We start from the raw sequence: 20,590 nt of genomic DNA, 5'->3' as shown, positions 1-20,590 counted from the left end.
ACTCTTTGACCTCTGCTCTTTTTCCCCTTACTGTGCTGTGAGCTGCTCTGTATCTTTCCAGGAGCCACCCCTTTGCCATATCACCCAGCCACCATCCTGTACTGACTGTGGCCCTTTCCTGGGGTTTGTGGCTCAGAGCACCTGGGCCCAATGTCTCTGACACAGCCTTGTAGACGGAGTCCCTGGATGCACAGACCAGCAACAGGGGAAGGGATTATGCTTTGGGCCACTTTGACTCCTCTCATTCCTCCAGAAATCAGGAAGGAGAAAGTGCAGGGAGCCGATGCCACAGAGGTGTCTCTGCCCCACCTGTAACAGGGAGGAAGGGGCACCCCAGCAGATGCCCACAAGCCCAGAAAAGATGTGACCCTCATTATAACACCCTTGATCTTCAAAGGGAGATTGGTTCATACTCTATGGAAATTAAGAACCTCTATTTCTCAAAAGACACCATAAACAAAAGGAGAAGACAAGGCACCACCTGGGAGAGGATATTTATAACCTACAGAACCCATGAAGGATGAATTGCCAGCCCAAGCAAAACTAAGCAGTGTAGTATCGAAGCATGCAGACAATCGTATTAAAACACCAGTTTTCCAAGGCAGTGGAAAGAATAACCCCAGATTCTGAGCCATTTCTCCTGTGAGGGGCAGGGCACAGGTGCAGGCCCCAGTGTGTCCAGTTTGCATTTGCACAGGGCAGAGGGCTCATGGGGGGTTCATTATTTTATTAGGCTTTATAACTAACAGGTATGCGCTATGTGATCTGTCATACGTATCCCGTAGTAGAGGTTTTATTTTTATTTTTTAAATTTTTTTCTCTTTTTTTATTGAAGTGTAGTTAGTTACAATGTGTCAGTTTCTGGTGTATAGCACAATGTCCCAGTTATGCATATATATACATATTCGTTTTCATATTCTTTTTCATCAAAGGTTATTATAAGATACTGAATATAGTTCCCTATGCTATACAGAGGAAATCTGTTTTTTTATCTACTTTTATATATAGTGGCTAACATTTACAAATCTCAAACTCCCAGATTTATCCCTTCCCACCCCCTTTAACCCCTGGTAACCATAAGTTTGTTCTCTATGTCTGTGACTCTGTTTCTGTTTTGTAGGTAAGTTCATTTGTGTCCTTTTTTTTTTTTTTTAAGATTCCACATGTAAGTGATATATGGTGTTTATCTTTCTCTTTCTGGCTTACTTCATTTAGAATGATGATCTCCTGGTCCATCCATGTTGCTGCAAATGGCATTATTTTATTCTTTTTTATGGCTGAGTAGTATTCCATTGTATAAATATAGCACAACTTCTTTATTCAGTCATCTGTCGATGGACATTTTTAAAAATAAAAAGTCACTAGTTATTGTTGACAGCTCCTGGAAGTAGGTTTTGTTATGCCCATTTTTACAGATGGGGAAACTGAGGCTCTGTGGGGCCAGACTAGGTACTGACACACACCCTGCAGCTGCCCACCTGCCGGGCCATTTGTGTGAACTGTCTGTTTTATGATGTGAGGCGAACATGATAACCACTACACTACGGAAACAACCTTGAACTGTCTGTTTTAATGTGTATGGCTCCTCTGTAGTTACAGTGATTCTTGTCACCGTGGTTTACAGAAAACTGAAGCTTGGTGACAGCAGGTAACTCCCCCTGTCATGAATGGGCCACATGCGGTGACCCAGGCTGAGCCCTCACCTGTGACATGCCCTGATACCCTCCCGGAGGTGGGAGGCCTCCTCCACCGACCTGTCCTTGGGCAGGTGATGAGGTGCCCACTTCCACTTGTCCTGGGGTGCCATCTCTGGGCCTGGACAGTGGTGATTCTCTTTATTCCTCACTGTTCTGGAGGCTGGACATCCAAGGTCAAGGTGCCGGCTCAGTGGTTCCCCTGTGAGGGAGGGCCCATTTGGTGGCTTGCAGAAGCCACCTTCTCTGTCCTCACACAGTGGAGAGAGACAGGGAAAAGCTCTCTGCTATCTTTCCTGATGAGGGTGCTAATTCCATCATGGGCCCCCACCCTTGTGACCTCATCTGAACCCAACTACCTCCCAAAGGTCGCATCTCCAAATACTGTCACCTGGGGGTTAGGGCTTCAGCATGTGAATTGGGGGTGACAGAAGCTTCCAGTCCATAGCAGGTATGGATGGAGAGAGGATGAGAAGAAGGGCGGTGTTGAGGTTAAATTCACCTCTCCTGCTTGTTGCTAAGGCCTCCAGATACGAAGGGATGGTTCTTCCAATGCTATCAGCACCAACAGCTCTCAGCACTGCTGCTGAGTATCTGATGCTTCCCAGACCTAATTGTGCTGTTGTTTGGCTGTGAATTTCTCTGACATCGTTTTTGAGTCCAATTTCCAGGCTTTCAGAGCAGCACTTTCCCATTAGCGTGGTGTCCCCGAAAGGAGTAGGGGCGAGGGGCCATGCCCCAGGATGGCCTCCCTCCCCACCACCGCCAATGACCTACTCGGCCTCCCAGGGACCCTCCGCAGTGACTCTCTCTCTCTCTCAGCTCACACCTGGGGAATCAGGGTGGATGTTAAGGAGAAATCCTCAGGGAAACCTGAACCTTAGAACTGAGTAGAGTGAACTGATAGGTTGGAAGAATTTGCTGCAGTTAAGTCCTCTTCAGATCCTGTTAGGCAGGAAGTTTCTCAGCCTGACCCATGGTGAAGTGCGTTTACTTATTTGTTTACAACCCATGTGCTACTGGGTGAGCAATTACAGGGCAAGATCCTTTGACACTGATATGAGGGATCTCTGTGCACCAGTTATCTGCTACAGTGACATCAGAGCATCACCACGGTGACAGTTTTGGTGGAGGGGACAAGAAGCTTAATTTATGCAAAACATCTGTCTCTGACCACCTGGGGAGGGAGTCTCCTCTATCTTCTTCCTGTATCTCTTCCTGCTTGACCCCTTCCCTTCAGCTTGGGGAAGAGCCACTGTTCTGTTTTTAAAAATCAATTATGTTCATAGTTGCTGTTTCTTGGGTACTCACTCTATGTTGCTGTAGATTTTGGGATATCGAATGAGTAGATCCAGTCCAGTCTGGGGGGGCCCTCTCCTTGGTGAGGCAAACCCTAGAAAAAGTCCTGCATGGGGGTGGGGTGCATGGGCAGGGGGCTGTAACCATTAACAAACATATCTTGGAAGAATCTTTAACGTCACAGAGAAATGTTCTGTATAAAGTTTAGTGGGGTAAAAAAAAAACTTGAAACTTGAAAAAACTTGGGGGGAAAAAAAAAACAGAAAATCTATGCTACAGGCCAAGAAAAACACTAGAAGAAAATAGCCAGGATACCGTGATTCATTTTTCTGTTTCCCAAACTTCCTCTGAAGAGCATGGGTTAGTCTCGTAAGCAGAAAAAAATTTTTCCATTATGTCCTAAAAAGCGCTAAGATTTAAAATTCGCTTGGAAAGGCGTTGTCGCTGCGTAGGTGGATCTGGGCTGGGTGGGAGGGGCTCCCCGGGGGCCTCTGTTGGGGGTGATTAGGGGTGCCCAGCGGCCACTGGAGTCCTAGGTGGGTTTTGTGCGTCTCAGGTTCTACTTTACATACCGACTCACTAGTGTCCACGCAGGACGGCTGGCGGCTGTCCTGTCCCCTGTTTTCAGTCTTGCGCCGGCATTGTTGTGGGGGAGGCCTGGGGCTGGGAAGGGGGCTGATCCACACCTGCTAGATGCAGTGTGATCAGTGATGGACACCAGTGCGGGAGAGGGAGGAGGGGAGACCTCTGGGAGGGGAGGTGGGCACTGGGAGAGCTCCCGGGAGCCCGCTCACCCCCTCTTCTTTTGGGGTGCTCTTGGGGGAGCCCTCCTGCCACCTCCTAAACCTCTCAGGGAACTTGGAACTGGAGCTGGCGGGGATGAGGCGGCCCCTCTGTGATGGGCAAGGGTGTGGCCGTCGGTCTCCCAGCGGAAAACCTCCGGATGATGAATCAGGGGTGGAGTCATTATTATTACTTTTTAATGAAATAAACTGTTAGCAGGCGGGAAAGTTGAAAACGACTCCAGAGTCCTGTTACCGAAACGTCCGTTTTCCCTCCCAGCGGGCCATTGCGGTCCGGGAAAACCGTATAAATCCTGTTTTCCGAACAGCTCTGTCTTCCGTGCGCCCTCCGCCGCCCCGAGGACGGCACAACGCGGCCTTTTGGGCCATTTTAACTCTTTCACACTAGCCAGCATGGGACGGGGAGGAGGGCTTCCGAATCGGCAAAGTGCAAAGCCCGTCCGCGGCCGAGGCCCCGGGGCTCCGCGGGGCCCCAGGCGCCAGCGCACCGTGAGCCGCCCGTGCTTTCAGGCGTCCGCATGCTGGACGGCGACGTGACCGACGTGGTGGAGGCCAAGTCGCTGGGCATCCGACCCAACTACATCGACATCTACAGCGCCAGCTGGGGGCCCGACGACGACGGCAAGACGGTGGACGGACCCGGCCGCCTGGCCAGACAGGCCTTCGAGTACGGCATTAAAAAGGTGTGAGTAACCCAGGGCCCCGGGGGCAGGGGGGACCTCGGGAGCAGGGGAAGGGGGCACCTGAGGGGGGGGGAAGAGGGAGCGTTGTTTAACGATTAAAAAGCAGAAAAAAGGGGGAAGGATACAGCTCAGTGGTAGAACGCATGCCTAACATGCATGAGGTTCTGGGTTCAATCCCCAGTACCTCCCCTAAATAGTATAAAAGTAATATATAGCCCCCCAAATAAATAAAAATTAGACTGTTTAAAAAAAAGTCATTAAAAAAAAGCAGAAGAAATAAAGGGGCTGGAAAAAGAATATTAAAATCCTCTCAACCCTACAAACCTAAAGACCATCTTCTAAAACACTCTGCTAACCCCTCTGCGGTTGGAGAAGGAACTGAATTCCTTTACTTTTCTAAAAGAACAAATATGGGGTCATCCTCAGGCTCTTTCACAATAAGTCTTCTTGGATAACCAACAGGTCATCTCGGTGACAGGCAGACTTGTCATGGAGGTAACAATAAATAAATCTGAGCAGCACACACACACACACACACACACACACACACACACACACACACACACACACACACACACATCAGAGTGACATAGCTTAGAGCCCTGAAGCAGGCGTGCGGTGGATGACCCCTCTGTGTCATGACCCAAGTGAGGGACAAGTCATGAGGGGCTCAGGGAGGTGGCTGTGTACCAACCAGGGCAGAAGGGTTTCTCATGTTATCAAGTAGCTGTTTCCGAAAGTGCCAGCTGGTCACTCACCAGCCCCAGGTCCCTGTGCCTTGAAGCCTGACGGCCCCCGGCTGAGGGCTGTGTGCAGGTGGGTGGTGGCGGTTATAGACTGACCCCCTGGCCTGTGGCTTCTTTTTTTTTTGCTTTAGTTGAAGTATAATCAGTTTACAATGATGTGTCAATTTCTGGTGTCAGCATGTTTCAGTCATACATGTACATGTATTTGTTTTCATATTCTTTTCCATTATAGTTACCACAAGATATTGAATAGAGTTCCCTGTGCTATACAGTATAAACTTATTGTTTATCTATTTTCTGTATAGTAGTTAGTGTCTGCAAATCTCTAACTCCCAATTTATCCCTCCCCACTCCCCGCTTTAATCATAACTTTGTTTTCTATGTCTGTGAGTCTTTCTGTTTTGTAAATAAGTTCATTTGTGTCTTTTTATTTTAGATTCCACATCTAAGTGATATCATATAGTATTTTTCTTTCTCTTTCTGGTTTATTTCACTTAGCAATATTTGCTGCAAATGGCATTGTTTTGTTCTTTTTATGGCTGAGTAGTATTCCATTTTATAAATATACCATAACTTACTGGGAATGTGCAGGTGAGAGGGGTGTCTGGGCCTCAGCCCACCTGCCCACAGAAACATCAGGCTGAGGAGCTCCGCATGTCTGTGGTGGGGTGTAGCTAATCCACGCCCCAAAACAGCAAGTCTCAGTTTGATTTCCCTGCCTGGTAGCACGCAGCCCACCATGTTTAGAATCTCCTGGGTCAAACCTCCCCAGGCATAACACAGAGCAGGCATCTGAGTGTTGCCTGAGGGGAGGCAGAGGAGGCTGGCAGGCTCCTCCCAGGAGGCCCACCCCAGGTCAGTCTGTCATCATCCGTTCTGGTCCCCTGTGAGTCAGGAAGGCCAGGGGAGGGGGAGGGGGTGGGCGCTGGAGGTAACCCAGTGCTATAAGCAGAATGGCAAGGTGGACTTCTGGGTGAGGACAGCTTCTTGGAACAGACCCGGAGCTGTGGTCAGCACCTGGGTGGCCCTGGCTGGTCTAGCAAGCCCCAGCCTAGAGCACAAGGTGTGGCCCAGTGGTGCTGGCAGGCTTTGGGCAGGAAGTCCAGGCACCCCTGAGGCAGCATGGACACCTCTGTCTATGGGAGACAAGAGAGTAGGGCCGGAGTCAAGCCCATTTTCTCATTTGTATATTTTAAAACATTTTTTTAAAGTATTTATCTTTTTCTTTTAATTGAAATATAGTCAGTTACAACGTGTCAATGTCCGGTGCGCAGCATAATGTCCCAGTCATGCATATACATACATATATTCGTTTTCATATTCTTTTTCATTAAAGGTTATTACAACATATTAAATATAATTCTCTGTGCTATACCAGAGAAATTTGGTTTTTTTAAATCTATTTTTATATGTAGAAACTAACATTTGAGATTTGCAAATGTTAGCCACTGTATATAAAAGCGTTCATCTTACTGTAAACCAGGCACCATGATTACAATGTGCATCACAAACAGTCAACAAATCAGATAGTAGCAGCGGGTTATTTTGGAAGCAGCTCTCGTCCCCCGCTGCCTATTCCCTGCATCCTGACCCACCAAGGACCAGTCTTTTTTTAACTCTGGGATTTCCTTTTTCTAAACAATCCAATTTGATGGCTTTTCTGGATGGATTGAGTTTGGGCACTTTCTAGACGTTCCCTTACGTTGGGGTGGAGTCTTTACCTCTTAATGCCCCCAACCCAGCCACCCCACCCTCCCGACTGCATGCCTGAGAGTGTCCTCCATTTCCTCTCATGTCCCGGGCCTCAGACCCCGTCATCCTGCACCTCCTGGCTGGTGAGCCTGGGCTCTGCCTTCCCCAGGGGAGGTGCTGTTGTCCACAAGGATGAGGCAGAGGCTCCGAGCTCCTCGCCCTCTCCCCCTACCCACTCAGGGCTCGAGTGTCTGTCTGCAAACTAGCGACCAAAAGCAGGGCACCGTCGGAGCTCAGGACTCACACACAGCGTGTCTACAGCGTTTGCCCCTGTGCTTGTGCTTGGTACACCAGACAGCTTCCTTTGTCCCCATGAGGCCAAGCAAATGCAAAGGCTGCTTTGGTCCAGGTGCTGAGCCCCGTGCTGGCCCAGAGATGCTGGCATGTTCAGGTGTGACCAAGTCAGCCACTGCCAAGTACAAAATCCCACCATCCCAGCAGACCATTCAGGTCTCACTCTTGATAACAAGCGAAACCTGAAAATTAAGCTTGCTGTAAGTGATAATAAGTTAGAGATTGCATTTTCTGCGTGGAAGGTGCTGCCTTGGAGGGTGTCAGTCCTGAAGGTCTGTCATTTCTAGGAGATGATTTCTGAGATTGGAGAGCTTAGGATGGGGCCCCGGGTCTCCAGGAGGGGTACTGATTGCTTTCAAATGGTTGTTGGGGTTCTCAGCTTCACATAGGTTTGTGTGGACAGAGCCCAGGCAGGATTTGGAGAGTCTGGAGATGCGGAGGGGCTCTCTGCAGCCCAAATTCTGAGCAGCACCGACTGCATCGAGCTCTCAGGGGAGAGAGGAAGGTGCCTGTACCACGTGGTTTGCCATCATTCTTGTCACAGTTTCTTGAAATATTGAGGTCATTTCACATTTTTTTTTTGGTGCTTCTGAATAAAACGTGTCGTATAGGGCGCCTTAAATCCCAGCTGTCACTGAAAATCCTCCTAGAAATTCGATGATCTCACACCGAACTGCATTCTCCCATCTGTTTTCCCGCCTTGATGCCCCATTTGTCCCCTCCCATCTTTCTCTGTAAAATCCTACTTGGTCTCTGGTAGACAATGAGGCTTGGTGGGAGGAGACTTCAGACGCCAAACTTGGGCGTCAAGATCTTTTGATGTTAGTCCTCACGTGGCTTGTCACCCAGAAGGGGAGATGAAACGTCACTGTGTCTGAAGACACTGGCCTTGTCCAGGTGCATCCATGGCTGAGCCCTCTCCCCACTTCCCAGGCGAGGTGCTGACATACCTTCTGGCCGGGTTGAGTTTGTGGCTTTCCTGACCCCAAGTGCAGGGTCACAGCTGGGGTTGAAATGTCCCCGACAGCCTCCGTCCTGCAGCTTCTGTGTGAGCAGCAGACCTGGAAAGGGAAAATGCCATCCTCAGAGACAGCCGAGACTTCTCTTCCCACCAGATCTGGGTGTGTCCTCTGCCTTGTGCCTGTGTTCTCTTTCCAGGGAAGTGTTTTCCAATGTGATGCCTGTCAGAACTGATGGTTCTGATAATACCCTCGAAGTGGAGGGTGGGGAGGTGCACATCTCTGGTGCTTAGGCCCTTGTGACTCTAAGTGGGGTCCAAAGCAGCGGCTGTGGTGTCACCCAGGAGCCCATTAGAAGTGCAGACTCTCAGGCTCACCTGGACCAGCGGCGTCTGAGCCTGCGCCCTGCAGCAGCAATGAGGTTGTGCTTTGCAGAATGACAGCCTTTCATGAATAATTTGGAGTGAGGTGGGAAGTCGGAGGTGGATGTGTCTCAGGGATGATGCTCTGGGAGTAAAGAGAGGTTCTGATGGGTTAAAACCCATCTGGATCTTAGTTGCCTTGAACCAGCTTCCGATTCATCTTTCCCTATGGGTAATTGGAAGCACAGAGACACCCATTTCCTTAGCACTTGGTGCCTTTCTTCCATAAGGTTGACCTTTTTACTGAATGTGAGTGACTTTCTGTTGGGGTCTTTGGCAGCCTGGACAGGCCCACCCTGGAGATGTGGGAAACAGAGTGAATGAGGCAGCTCTGAGCAGGAGACGGACTTGGTTGAGAGCCTCGGGTTGGAACTGATGGAGATGTCGGAGTTAGGACAGAGGCACAAAAGGGCGGGGAGCTGGGGTCCACTCGGTCTGCATAGAGGAGTGTCATGGGGCTTCTGGAGCAGGTGAGTCCCCTCAGCCCAGGTGGACTTGAACTGAAGCAAGGTTTCAGTTGGACTCTACAGGAATTGCAGGGTTTTGTTGAAAGTTTTCTTTAGATTGACCAGCTGTTGGGCGTAAGTCTCAATTTCCTCTTGCATGTTTAGGAAGGAGGCTTCTTGGCAGGGATGCTGGAGTTACCAGCCCTGTGGGCCCGGTCTCATGCGGAGATGGGTGTTGGCACCCTCTCTGGGGCTGGCTGTCCACCACTAGCAGATCTGACTAGATTGGACCAAATGGATCAATTCCATCTTGGAACTGGTGTTCTTTTTTAGCTGGTGTTTGTGGCTGGGCTGAGCCCTTGATTGGGTCATAAATCCTTGTTCCTGTGGGTGTGGGACGGAGCAGCTGCAGGGACCTGCCCTGACCCGCTGCTGTCGATCAAAGGCCTGCTTTCATATGCGCATTCCTAAAAATGAAAACCCACATACAGGCGAGGCTGCTGGCCTTGGGAGGGGTTGGCCATCTGACTGCTTCAATGCCTACCCACGTGGAGACCCTGGGGAGCTCTCCTGGGACAGCCCCGGGGGTTCTGGACCTTGACCCATGTTCACTAATCAGTCCCCACCCACAGTTCCTGGTCCTGCTCCTCTTCTCAAACAGTTGGTCCTCCAAGAAGGGTGCTTCCTCAGCTGGGTGTGGAACATTCACTCTCTTCCTCCTAGGACTGGCTCGTTCAATCCAGAGAAATTAACGTTGTAAAGTCAGCTGTCAGCTTTCATCTCAGTGTGACTTGCGACACTGCTTGGTCTTTTTGATCATAGGTCATTACAGGGGAAATTACAGGCCTCGCTCTGGAAGAGGGCAGCTTGTAGGATGGCCTTGACCTTGCCGTGGAGAACAGAGAGGGCTTTCCAGGCCAGCTTCTCTGTGCGATCCTGTGATTCTGTGGTTTCAAGGGTGTCGCCACAAGGCAAGATTAAAATCCAACCAGAGCCCATGAACCATGTGCTGGGGGCATCCGTCTGGCCTGAGCCCATCCTCCAGGACCCCTCTGAAGAGTTGCCCAGGAGGAGGGCACCAGGCACGTGAAGACCCAGCCTGGAAGGGCCAGGGCCAACGCCTGCTTCTCTCCCCTCCAGGGCCGGCAGGGCCTGGGCTCCATCTTTGTCTGGGCGTCGGGGAACGGCGGGCGAGAGGGGGACTACTGCTCCTGCGATGGCTACACCAACAGCATCTACACCATCTCTGTGAGCAGCACCACCGAGAACGGCTACAAGCCCTGGTACCTGGAGGAGTGCGCGTCCACCCTGGCCACCACCTACAGCAGTGGGGCGTTTTACGAGCGGAAAATCGTGAGTTCTCTGGGTGGAGTGGCTCACTTAGGACATTCCCCTTCCTATTAGTAAAACGATGGACCAGGTCAGGCCGGTTTGTACCGGGGCCCAGGGTCTCAGGGTCCCAGCCCCTCCTGGCTGCGAACCCGTGGAGCCTCGGGGTAAACCCCAGTCCCTTGGCAACTTTCCGCAGACCCTGCCTTTCTAATTTTAGCTCAGGATGCCAATTAAAACCCTCTCTGGCTTTAGAGATCTAAAAATACCCTTTAAGAATGGGGTGCATTCTCAGCAGAGCTTTCTAAAATTCTGTGGTCACATCGCTTGGGATCGAACTGGCCAGTTCAGTCAGGTTCAATGTGCAAAACAGAGTAAGAGAAAGTCTTGGCTTTACACTGAAATATTTCAGAAACCTGAGTGTTTTTCTAGGTATTCCCTTCCTCGCAAAAGGGCTTTTCCAGACACGCTAAGTGAAGCATGGTTTCTGTCTCTTACGCTTACTTCAAGGAACTAAGTGTGATTTATCTTTTAAAAAGTAACTTTTAGTTGAGTACATAGGTGGAGTTTGTGTTTCTTCCTCCCCATCGCGCTTTCCTACTTGGAAAAAAAAAAAAAAAAGAGGGGAGGGTTTCAAGGTGAAGTTAATGCCGAATTCAAATGCATGTCTTAAGTTGGTTTTTTAAGCATTTTGAAAATGAGACAGTGGAGCTGGCCCGACGTGATTTGACTTTAAATCTCACCAGCATCTTTTCACTTCTCCTGCTGCTTGGCCACAGCTTTAGAAATTATCTGCAAGTGTAGTTTTACATTTTTCTGTGGGAGCATATAGGCTCCCTGTTCTCCGAGCTCTGCACAGCTGAAAGGTCTGCCACGATCGTTCCCCCACCAGCTTGGCAGCAGCCTGGGCTAGTTAACGAAGGTATTAATTTTAGTGGTTATTTTCCTTTTCTGCTGGCGCACGCGTCCCTGGGATGGGGCCGAGATGCTGAATGGTGTCCTGTTCCTTTAGGAAGCTGGCTCATTGGAACACGGACTTGCTAGAGTCTTGTGAAACAGAGGCCAGGGGCTGGAGGGGTTCAGGCGGACCCTGGGGTGTCGGACGCTTTGTACCGGGGGCTCCATGCTGGGCAGACACTGTTTTCCCTCCCTGGGAGCAAGGCTCCCTGCTTTATTTGCGGTATTAATCACACCGCATGTGCATGATTGTTTGTGTGCACACAGGGGCACATGCCTTAGCCACTAAATTCCTGAATTCCTTTTTCTTTTATTAAAAAAAAGATTTCTGAGTCATAACATATGGGTAAAAAGGGTGACATTGGGAGAAGAAAAAGAAAAAACGTACTTAGTTGCAGCTACTATCCTAGAACTCTTCCCTGATAGTGTGAGTGGCTTTTTTTTTTTTTCCACTTCAACCAGGGCCAAGTTTTGCTCTGAGATCCCTTAGAGATTTTGCAGGGGGTGAGCCACTCTGGATGGTCCCCTTGTGTTCTCCGTTCCTCTTGTGTGGAGAGATTGATGTTAAGGCCTAGCTCAAGGCAACAGAAGGCACCCCCCAAATGGGCATCACACACTGAACTCGAGCCATGCACTGAATGCGATGTTCTGTCTCAGGACGGGGGCTACCCACCCTGGTTCAGCTGTCCCCTCCCTGCGGGGAGTCCTCTCTGATCACCCCGCCAGGACCCTCTCTGAGGCTGGAGAGCGAGCCGTGGGCCTCACCTGCTCTCGGGTGCTTGGCCTCCTGCTCAGATGCCCCGTTTCCCTGTCCAGCCACCCCTGAATGACTATCTACGTGCTGGGTGCCAGCTGTGACCTTCACAGAAGGACGTGCCATTATGCCCATTTGCAGATGAAGATCCGGGGGTCAGAGAGATTGCATCCTGGGCCCTGCTCCCTTGTCCTCAGCTGCCCTCCCAAGGTCAAGGTGCCTCTGTCGGCTGGATGAGGAGGCCAGAGAAGGCTGGCCTCTGGCAGTGTTCCTATCCAATTTTCCTGTGTGTGTGACACAGGCTGGCCCCCCTCACCCTGGTGATTGTCCGTCCAGCTGCAAAGTGACCAAGGAAGATGCTCCCTTTGGAAGAGGATCTGGGTTGTGACCACCGTGTTTTGCAGATGGGCTCCTGCAGCCTTGTAGTGGGTGGGTGTGTTAGTTTCTTGTTGCCATCGTAACAGGTTCTGCGAGACGTAGCCAGACAGCACAGATGTGTTACCTCACGGTTCTGTGGGTCACAGGGGCAGCAGCCCCCCCCGGTTCTCCGGCCTGCATCTCCCAAGGCTGAGATCCAGGTGTTGGCCGAGCTGCGTTCCTTCCCAGAGGCTCTGGGGGAGAATGCGTTCATTGCTCAAGCAGGGTGTTGGCAGAACTTCGCTCCTCGTGGTTACAGGACTGAGCTCCCGTTTCCTGGCGGGCGGGCTGCCGAGGGCTGTTCCCGGCTTCTGCAGGCCACCCACCTTTCTCTCCTGGTGACCCCCAGCACCTCTTCAGAGCCAGCAGCGGGGACTGGACCCCTCTCCTGCCTCCTCTCTGACAGACTTGTGAGGGCCCTGGGATGACACTGGGCCTACCGGCTAATCCGGGGTAAATCCCTGGTGTAGGGTTAGCCGGTGAACAGCCTTAATCCCTTCTGCAAAATGCTCAGAGAATCCCTCCAGCACCGCAGGTGTCCCAGCTGCGCCCACACGTGCGTCTCCCTTCAGCTCAGAGAGCAGGTACAGACCAGGTGCGTGCAGGGATCCAGGTGTAGCCCCAGCCAAGAAGGAATAGGAGGTGCTTTGGGACACCAGAAGCTACCAGGAGAATGACCTGTCGCCTTCTCTGATCCACCCATGACCCCTGGCTCCCAGCAGAAATGCTCTGTGGCCACATGTTTCCAGCTGCTCTGAAGGCAGGAGTGACTTGGGGGTCACTGGTGAGGGAATCTGTTTCGCTCCATCTCCCCGTTGAGTCCGGGCACAGCCACCATGCACATCGGCACCACTGAGGGTGTGTGGGTCCCAGCTCCTTGCCTCCCTCTGCCTTGACCCCTGTTCTCACCCCGCAGTCAGCCTGTTCCCGTAGTGGGTCCGTTTTTCACGTATGAGAGCCAGGCATCTTAGCAGGGAGCGGCAGACGTGCCAAAAGCCCCCTTGCGGAGGTGTGTCTGCAAAGCACCTTTTCTGTCCCTGGGACCCAGGACCACGCCTGCCCAAGGGTGGCGCTGTGAGTCACCTCTGACCCTGCCTCTTGCCGTTCCCCCCAGGTCACCACGGACCTGCGCCAGCGCTGCACTGATGGCCACACTGGGACTTCGGTTTCGGCCCCCATGGTGGCCGGCATCATCGCCTTGGCTTTAGAAGCAAAGTAAGTTCCCTTCTTTTCCTTTTTTCTCTTCTATTTATTTATTTATTTTTTGGAAGGGGAGGTAATTAGGTTTGTTTATTTATTTATTTTTTAATAGAGGCACTGGAAATTGAACCCAGGACCTTCTGCATGCTAAGCATCCACTCTACCAATGAGCTATACCCTCCCCCTCTTTTCTGTTTGTTTTTTTTTTTTTTAAAGTTTCTATTGTGGTGAAATACACATAAAACTTACCATTTAAACCTCTTTGATATATTCAATATCTTGTAATATCTTTTATGAAAACGAATATGTGTATGTATATGCATGACTGGGACATTGTGCTATGCCTCAGAAATTGACACATTGTAACTGACTTTACTTCCATAAAAAGAAAAAGAAGGAAAAAAACTACTTTGGGTGTATCATTCATTAAGCGTGTACACACTGTTGAGTGACTTGTCACTGTCCGCCTGCAGAGTGTTCTCATCTTCCTGGACTGACCCGTATACCCATCAAACAGCCCCCGCCTAGTCTGCTGGGGCTGCCCTAACGAAGCACCACAGACAGCAGGGCTGACACTACAGGAATGTGTGATCTCAAGTCCCGGAGGCTGGAGTCCCACAAGGTGCTGGTGGGGCTGGCTTCTTCTGAGGCCTTGTTCCTTGGCTTGGAATGGCCACCCTCTCTCTGTGTTGTCCTCAAGTGGCCTTTCCTCTGTGTGCGTTCAGATCCTTTTATAAGGACACCAATCGTACTGGGTTAGGACCCACTGTAATGATCCTATTTCACTGTAATTACCTCTTAAAAAAATTTTTATTGAAGTGTAGTTGATTTACAATATTAGTTTCGGTGTATGGCAAATTGATTCATTTATGCATATATGTACATATATTTTCTTTTCAGATTCTTTTCCGTTATAGGTTATTACAAGAAATTGAATATAGTTCCCTGTGCTCTGCAGTAGGTCCTTGTGGTTTATCTATTTTATAGACAGTAACGTGTGTCTGTTACCTCTTCAAAGGCTCCATATCTCCAAGTACAGTCACATTCTGAGGTATTGGGGAGGGTGAGGGCTTCAGCGTGTGAATTTGGGGACAGGACACAATTTGGCCCCTAACACTCTTCATCTCTACTCCCCCAGCTCGTGGCAGCCACCGTTCTGTGTTCCACTATCTGTCTCTATGAATTTGACTCCTCTCGGGACCTCCAGTGCGTGGGGTCACACAGGATTTGTCCTTTTACGTCTGGCTTATTTCACGCACACACTGTTCTCAAGGTTCAGCAATGTCGTAGCGGGTGTCAGGATTTCTTCCATTGCAAGGCCATCCTTAATGGGCAGGGAGTGGTTCCTCCCTTTCCTCCCTTCTCTCCCTTTTCAGAGCTCTTGCCCTCTGTGCTTTGTAGGGGAGCTGGGTGGCCTGAACCCCAGGCCCACCACCCATCCTGCACCGCATCGCACTCTAGGCTGTTACCCTACCCTTTGTCAACTTTAGTTCCTAAATCGACAACACAAAGGTGATGACTTATCAGTTGTAAACCAAATAAAGACTCTAGCACTGTTAGTGTGTGGATGGGTCAGAAAAAGAGAGTTTACTACAGGTACAATGGTGGTGTCAAAACCAAATTTTAGTGTAAATATCAAAACTGGTTTGGAACCCCCCAGCCATTTGAAGTAGTCATTTGCTGTAGGTGAGATTTTAAATGACTCAGAAGCCATATCTGGGTTGCTGAAATCCTTCTAATTTTGCATATTTTTGCATGCTGATTTGCATAAGGCGAAAGAGCTTAAGACTCCCATGCTACCAATTTAGTAAAGAAACAGCTAAATGGTTTTGATTTTCAGGCCAAAGTGTTTGTTTCTGTGTCCTGAAGCTCATTTAAAAAACTTCAAATAGATACTTGCCTGGAAAGTTGTGTTCACTTACTCAGCCTTGAAGAGGAAGGATGTTCTGACACCTGCTACTACGTGGATGAACCTGGAGGACATGATGCTGAGTGAACTAAGCCAGTCACAAAAGGACTAATACTGGGTGACTCCACTCGAATGAGGTGCCTGGAGTCACCAAATTCATTGAGACAGACAGTAGGATGGTGGGTGCCTGGGGCTGGGGCGAGGGGTGGGGAGTTAGTGTTTAATAGGGACAGAGGTTCAGTTGGTTAAGATGAACAGGTTCTGGAGATGGATGGAGGTGATGGTTGCACAGGGTAGAAGGTGGATCCAGTTTTCAAGGATGTTAAAAAGACAGGAGACTGTAGCTTAGAATCAGACATCTGATCTACGCTTTTTTTTTTTTTTTTTTTTTTGGAAAGGAGGAAGTGAAAGTGTTTATTTGCAGGTGACATAATCATACATATAGAAAATCTGAAAAAGTCTACCAAAACCACTAGAAGTAGTAAGAAGATTTAGCAAATTGCTAAGGCATTATGGTAATAACTTATCACAAACCTGCAGCCATCCAGACAGTGTGGGACTAGCAAAAGGCTAGCCATATAGTTGAATGGAATAGAATTGAGAGGCCAAAGAGAAACCCTCACATTCATTTATTTTTTAATAGAGGGCACATGTTCTTTTAATGAGAAGTTTCTACTCTACACCAGAATGAATCCCATGTAAATGTAAATTCCTGCAATCTGAAGTTACAGTCTGTAGCCAGCGGGTCCCCCCTGGGGATGGGGTCTGGGCTGGGGAGGCGCTCAGGTACTCTCAGCATCATGGTCACCTGGATACTCACAACACCTGCTGATACGTAAGGACATGTGTCCGCTGCGGCCACAGTGTCCTGTCGAGCCCTTGTGCAAACTCAGGGAGAGCTTGGTAGCAAGGCTGGGTTTCCATGCTGTAGGTTTCAGGCCTCCCATGGTACTGTCTCTTCTCAAGATTTAGTTGCTGGAAACCATTCTTTACAAGAGGTTGTGAGATCAACCCTGGCGCCCCAGCTCCAATGGCCCTGTGTTGCCAACATCACTGACCGGTGTGGGCGACAGCTGTCTGTCTGTCCTTGTGTCATTGCAGCAGCCAGCTGACCTGGAGGGACGTCCAGCACCTGCTTGTGAAAACGTCCAGGCCGGCCCACCTCAAAGCCAACGACTGGAAAGTGAATGGTGCTGGACATAAAGGTGCGGTCATGACTCCAGGGCTGGGTGGGGTCCAGGCCCCCGTCCTGGTAGGTTCTCTGGGGGACCTCCTGGAGCCTGTACTGAGGGAGACATGCATTTCTCAGAAAGAATCCCCAGATAGCATTAATTGGGTGTCACAAGAATGGAAAGTACTAGCCAGCGATTTAATGGAAGTATCCTAAGGTCACTCAAGTTCACAACTTTGGCCACATCCAGGGACCACCTGTACCGGTATTTAATAGTTCTCTTTAAATTGGCTTGCCTTTTTTTTTTTTTTTTTTTTTTACACAAAGAACTGTATTCTTTAAAAGAAAACTTTATTACATCTAGTTAATCACAGGTTTGATGTGTAGTTACGTTTTTCACATTAAAACAAATCCATCATTATTAAGACAAATGATGTTTGTTTATGTGCCACCCAAGGGCAACTTGCCTTCCTAGCCCTGGGTAGCTCTGTGATTTTGAAACTAGCCCTCAGTTTCCTCATCTGTACAATGAGGACCTTGAGATAGTTATGTAAGTTACCTTCTAACTGTAAAACTTCTGTTGGCAAGCCTTCATGTTTTAAAAGGGCCCTACCGCCACAGCATAGCCTGGTTCAGACCCAGGTAACATGAAATCAACCCATGGTCAGGGCTCGTAACCCAGATATTTGGAGACCCTTGAGCAGGTAATTATAGGACTGAGCTGCTGGCTTTGTTTGTCTTGCTTCTTAGCAGAGATACTTGAAGATTTACATTCAGCCCGGGTGTGTTAGGGAGGACTTTTTGTCTTCTGGGAAGCTCAGGTCCAGCTGTTTCAACACCAAGCCTGATTCTGCTATGTGTAAAATATAGGTCAAGCATTGTTACCCTAAGTTCCAAGGGACACTCCTTTTTAATAAGGAGGCCATTGGTGAGGCCTGATACGTCTTTGTTTTGCAGGAATGTTGCTGGGAGTGGGGCGCTTATAATAAGAGCTGACCTACATTTCAGTTTTGGCCTAATTAAGTAGGAAAAGAGATGGTATCTCATGCTCGACCTTGCCTCTTAAATTAAACTTTGAAACTCTCCTGCCTCGGCCAAATTAAACACTGGCCCCGGCCCAGCCCCCAGTGCTCCCAGTCGCTGTGCTGGGCAATGCTGCTCTCCCTGAGCCCCCTGGAAATTCAGTGGGGAGAGCACATGGCCAGAGGTCTGAGCGGAGCCTTGTTTGATTGTGTTTGTTGCACATCGTGGTTGCAAGAACCAAGGGGTCTTGGGTTTTGTTCAGGGTTCAGGGAGCACAGATACCAAGAAGTCCCTTTAACATAAAGAAACTCATCCTCATCTTGCAAAAATTAAGTACTAGGCCCTCTCATCACTTCTACTTTGCACCAAAATGGGACATCTTTTCTGGCCTCACTCCTGAAAGAGTTCAGTTCAGAGAGAGAACAAGGCAGCTGGGACCTGGGGGCGGCCCCAGAAGGGCTGGCCCTGCAGCCTGGGGCTCTTGGGAGTGGCCGCGGCCCTTTCAGGCCTGGAGGGACACGGATGACCTGTCCCTCCAGGGACAGGGCACCCGCTTAGGAACCAGGAAGGGTGCAGGAGCCAGGCTTCTCTCCGTTCCTGGCGGGACTGGGGAGCCGGGTCTGAAGGCTCTGTCTTTTCAGTTAGCCATCTCTACGGTTTTGGCTTGGTGGACGCGGAAGCCCTTGTCCTGGAGGCCAAGAAGTGGACGGCAGTGCCCTCCCAACACATGTGTGTCGCTGTCACAGATAAGAGGCCCAGGTGAGCTCGGCTTTTCAAACCTGCTGTTTGACTCTGCTCTAAGGTATTTCGGGAAGGGGTGGGGAGGTGTTCACACAAGTATTCCTGTGCACATTGGAGGGGGTATGCATGTGTGTGTGCACACGCGCGCAGGCAGTGTGTATACATATATGGCTGCATTTTTTCTTACAGATTGTGAATTAAGGAAAGGAATCACTTCTGTTTTTATTGAAGTATAGTGAGTTGACAATGTTGTGCCAATTTCTGGTGTATAGCATCTTGTTTCAGTCATACATATACATATACACATACATATATTCCTTTTCATACTTTTTCATTATAGGTTACTACAAGATATTGAATATAGTTCCCTGTGCTGTACAGTAGGAGCTTGTTGTTTATCTATTTCATATATTATCTGCAAATCTCAAACTCCCAATTTATCCCTTCCCACCCCTTTTCCCCCTGGGTAACCATGATTTTGTTTTCTGTGTCTGTGAATCTGTTTCTGTTTTATAAATAAGTTCATTTGTGTCATTGTTTTAGACTCTGCATGTAAGTGATATTTTTCTTTCTTGTTCTGGCTTACTTCACTTTGAATGGTGATCTCCAGGTCCATCCATGTTGCTGCAAATGGCATTATTTTATTCTTTTTTGTTTATAGCAGCACTATTCACAAGAGCCAATACTTGGAAATAACCTGCATTTCCATTGACAGGTAACTGGATGAAAAAGTTGTGCTGTATTTATATGGTGGAATATTACTCAGCAATGAAAAGAATAAAACAGTGTCATTTGCGGGAATCACTTCTTAATCTATAACCGTTTTGAGGCCTTTTGCTGTCAATTGTCACTTCCCTTTTGTAGAGTGCTCCATACTGGGCTGTCTGTCCCTCAGCCCAAACCCCCAGCTACAATCGGAAATTCTTAGGAATAATATTTAGCAAAGCCAACCAGACCAGGGGTCTGCCCTGCCTGGTGGAGGTGGGGTGTGGTTGACAGCATCACTGGGCATCCTCTCTGTTGTCCTTATGAGAGGCTGGAGCCGTGGCTCCAGACCAGCTCCTCCTGCCCCAAAGGCCCACAGCATGACTCATGGGTCGTGGACCAGGGGGGCGGCACTAGCCGCTTCTCTGTTGAAGGAGGGAGGTTAGTACCCACAGTGCACAGCAGCCCCATGTTGCTTTTACCTGGACCCAGATTGCTGTCTTAGGGTTTAAGTCCTGGGATTTTTTTAACGAGCCTCGAGCAGTGGGCTCTAGGCTCTTGGCTTCACCCTCCTCCCATGACTGGGACACTCCTAGCTTTGCCCTTTGTGGTAAGTTGTTGTAAATCACTTATATTTGTTCCTTAAGATTTTTGTTTAAAAAAAAATCAGCTATTAAGTAAAATCACAAGACCCCTGCTCCATTAGGAGAGGAAATCAGACCCTTGTCCTGAATTCTGCGGTGGTGGCTACCCTGTCCTTTTAAAAGAAGAATGGTATTTCTCTAGGCCTTAAAATCTGCTGAAGAATGGAATGTGTTTCTTTCTAGCTGTAACTTTTTACTGCCTTTGGAAATAGTGTGTTTGAAAAAAGAAATGATGGGGTGATGAAAAGTGACCCTTGTTTTATCAACAAGTCAAGATCACTGTCTTTGAGATCACCCCTTCCTTGAAGGCATCAACCTCCTACAACGTGCCCTTTTGCCATCTAATGTTAAGGAAAGGGTTTCTTGCTGATGCCTTGCGTATGATCGGGATTCAGAAAGTGTTTGTTTGGATGAATAACCACGGAAGGATCTTTTGAGAAATCACATGTCCATCCTGCTGCTGACGGTGAAGACTGATGGCCGGGTAATCCCTCCGAGGCCTGACAAGCCGGTCGGCCAGGAGGCGGGTCTCAATCTTGACCATTGACAGCATCGTTTTCTCCGGGGGGCCTTAGACTGTCAGATCCAGAAGAAGGCGGGAGAGAAAGGAGGCCTTCGGCATTCCTCTGCTTTGTTGGTTGG

General features: G+C 49.2%; 1 protein-coding gene across 1 annotated transcript in view; it reads left to right on the top strand.

Annotated features, from left to right (window-relative positions):
• Window positions 1-20,590, top strand: part of PCSK6 (proprotein convertase subtilisin/kexin type 6) — a 167,716-nt gene that overhangs the window by 93,693 nt on the left and 53,433 nt on the right. The window contains 5 exon segments of the mRNA XM_032469194.1: window positions 4,307-4,479; window positions 10,239-10,451; window positions 13,670-13,770; window positions 16,766-16,869; window positions 18,500-18,617. Of these exon segments, the coding sequence (XP_032325085.1) occupies window positions 4,307-4,479; window positions 10,239-10,451; window positions 13,670-13,770; window positions 16,766-16,869; window positions 18,500-18,617 (709 nt within the window).

The sequence above is a fragment of the Camelus ferus genome, chromosome 27 (assembly GCF_009834535.1).
Source record: "Camelus ferus isolate YT-003-E chromosome 27, BCGSAC_Cfer_1.0, whole genome shotgun sequence".
NCBI classification, from domain to species: domain Eukaryota; kingdom Metazoa; phylum Chordata; class Mammalia; order Artiodactyla; family Camelidae; genus Camelus; species Camelus ferus.
The sequence above is the reverse complement of the archived record's forward strand: the minus strand, read 5'-3'. Positions and strand labels throughout refer to the sequence as shown.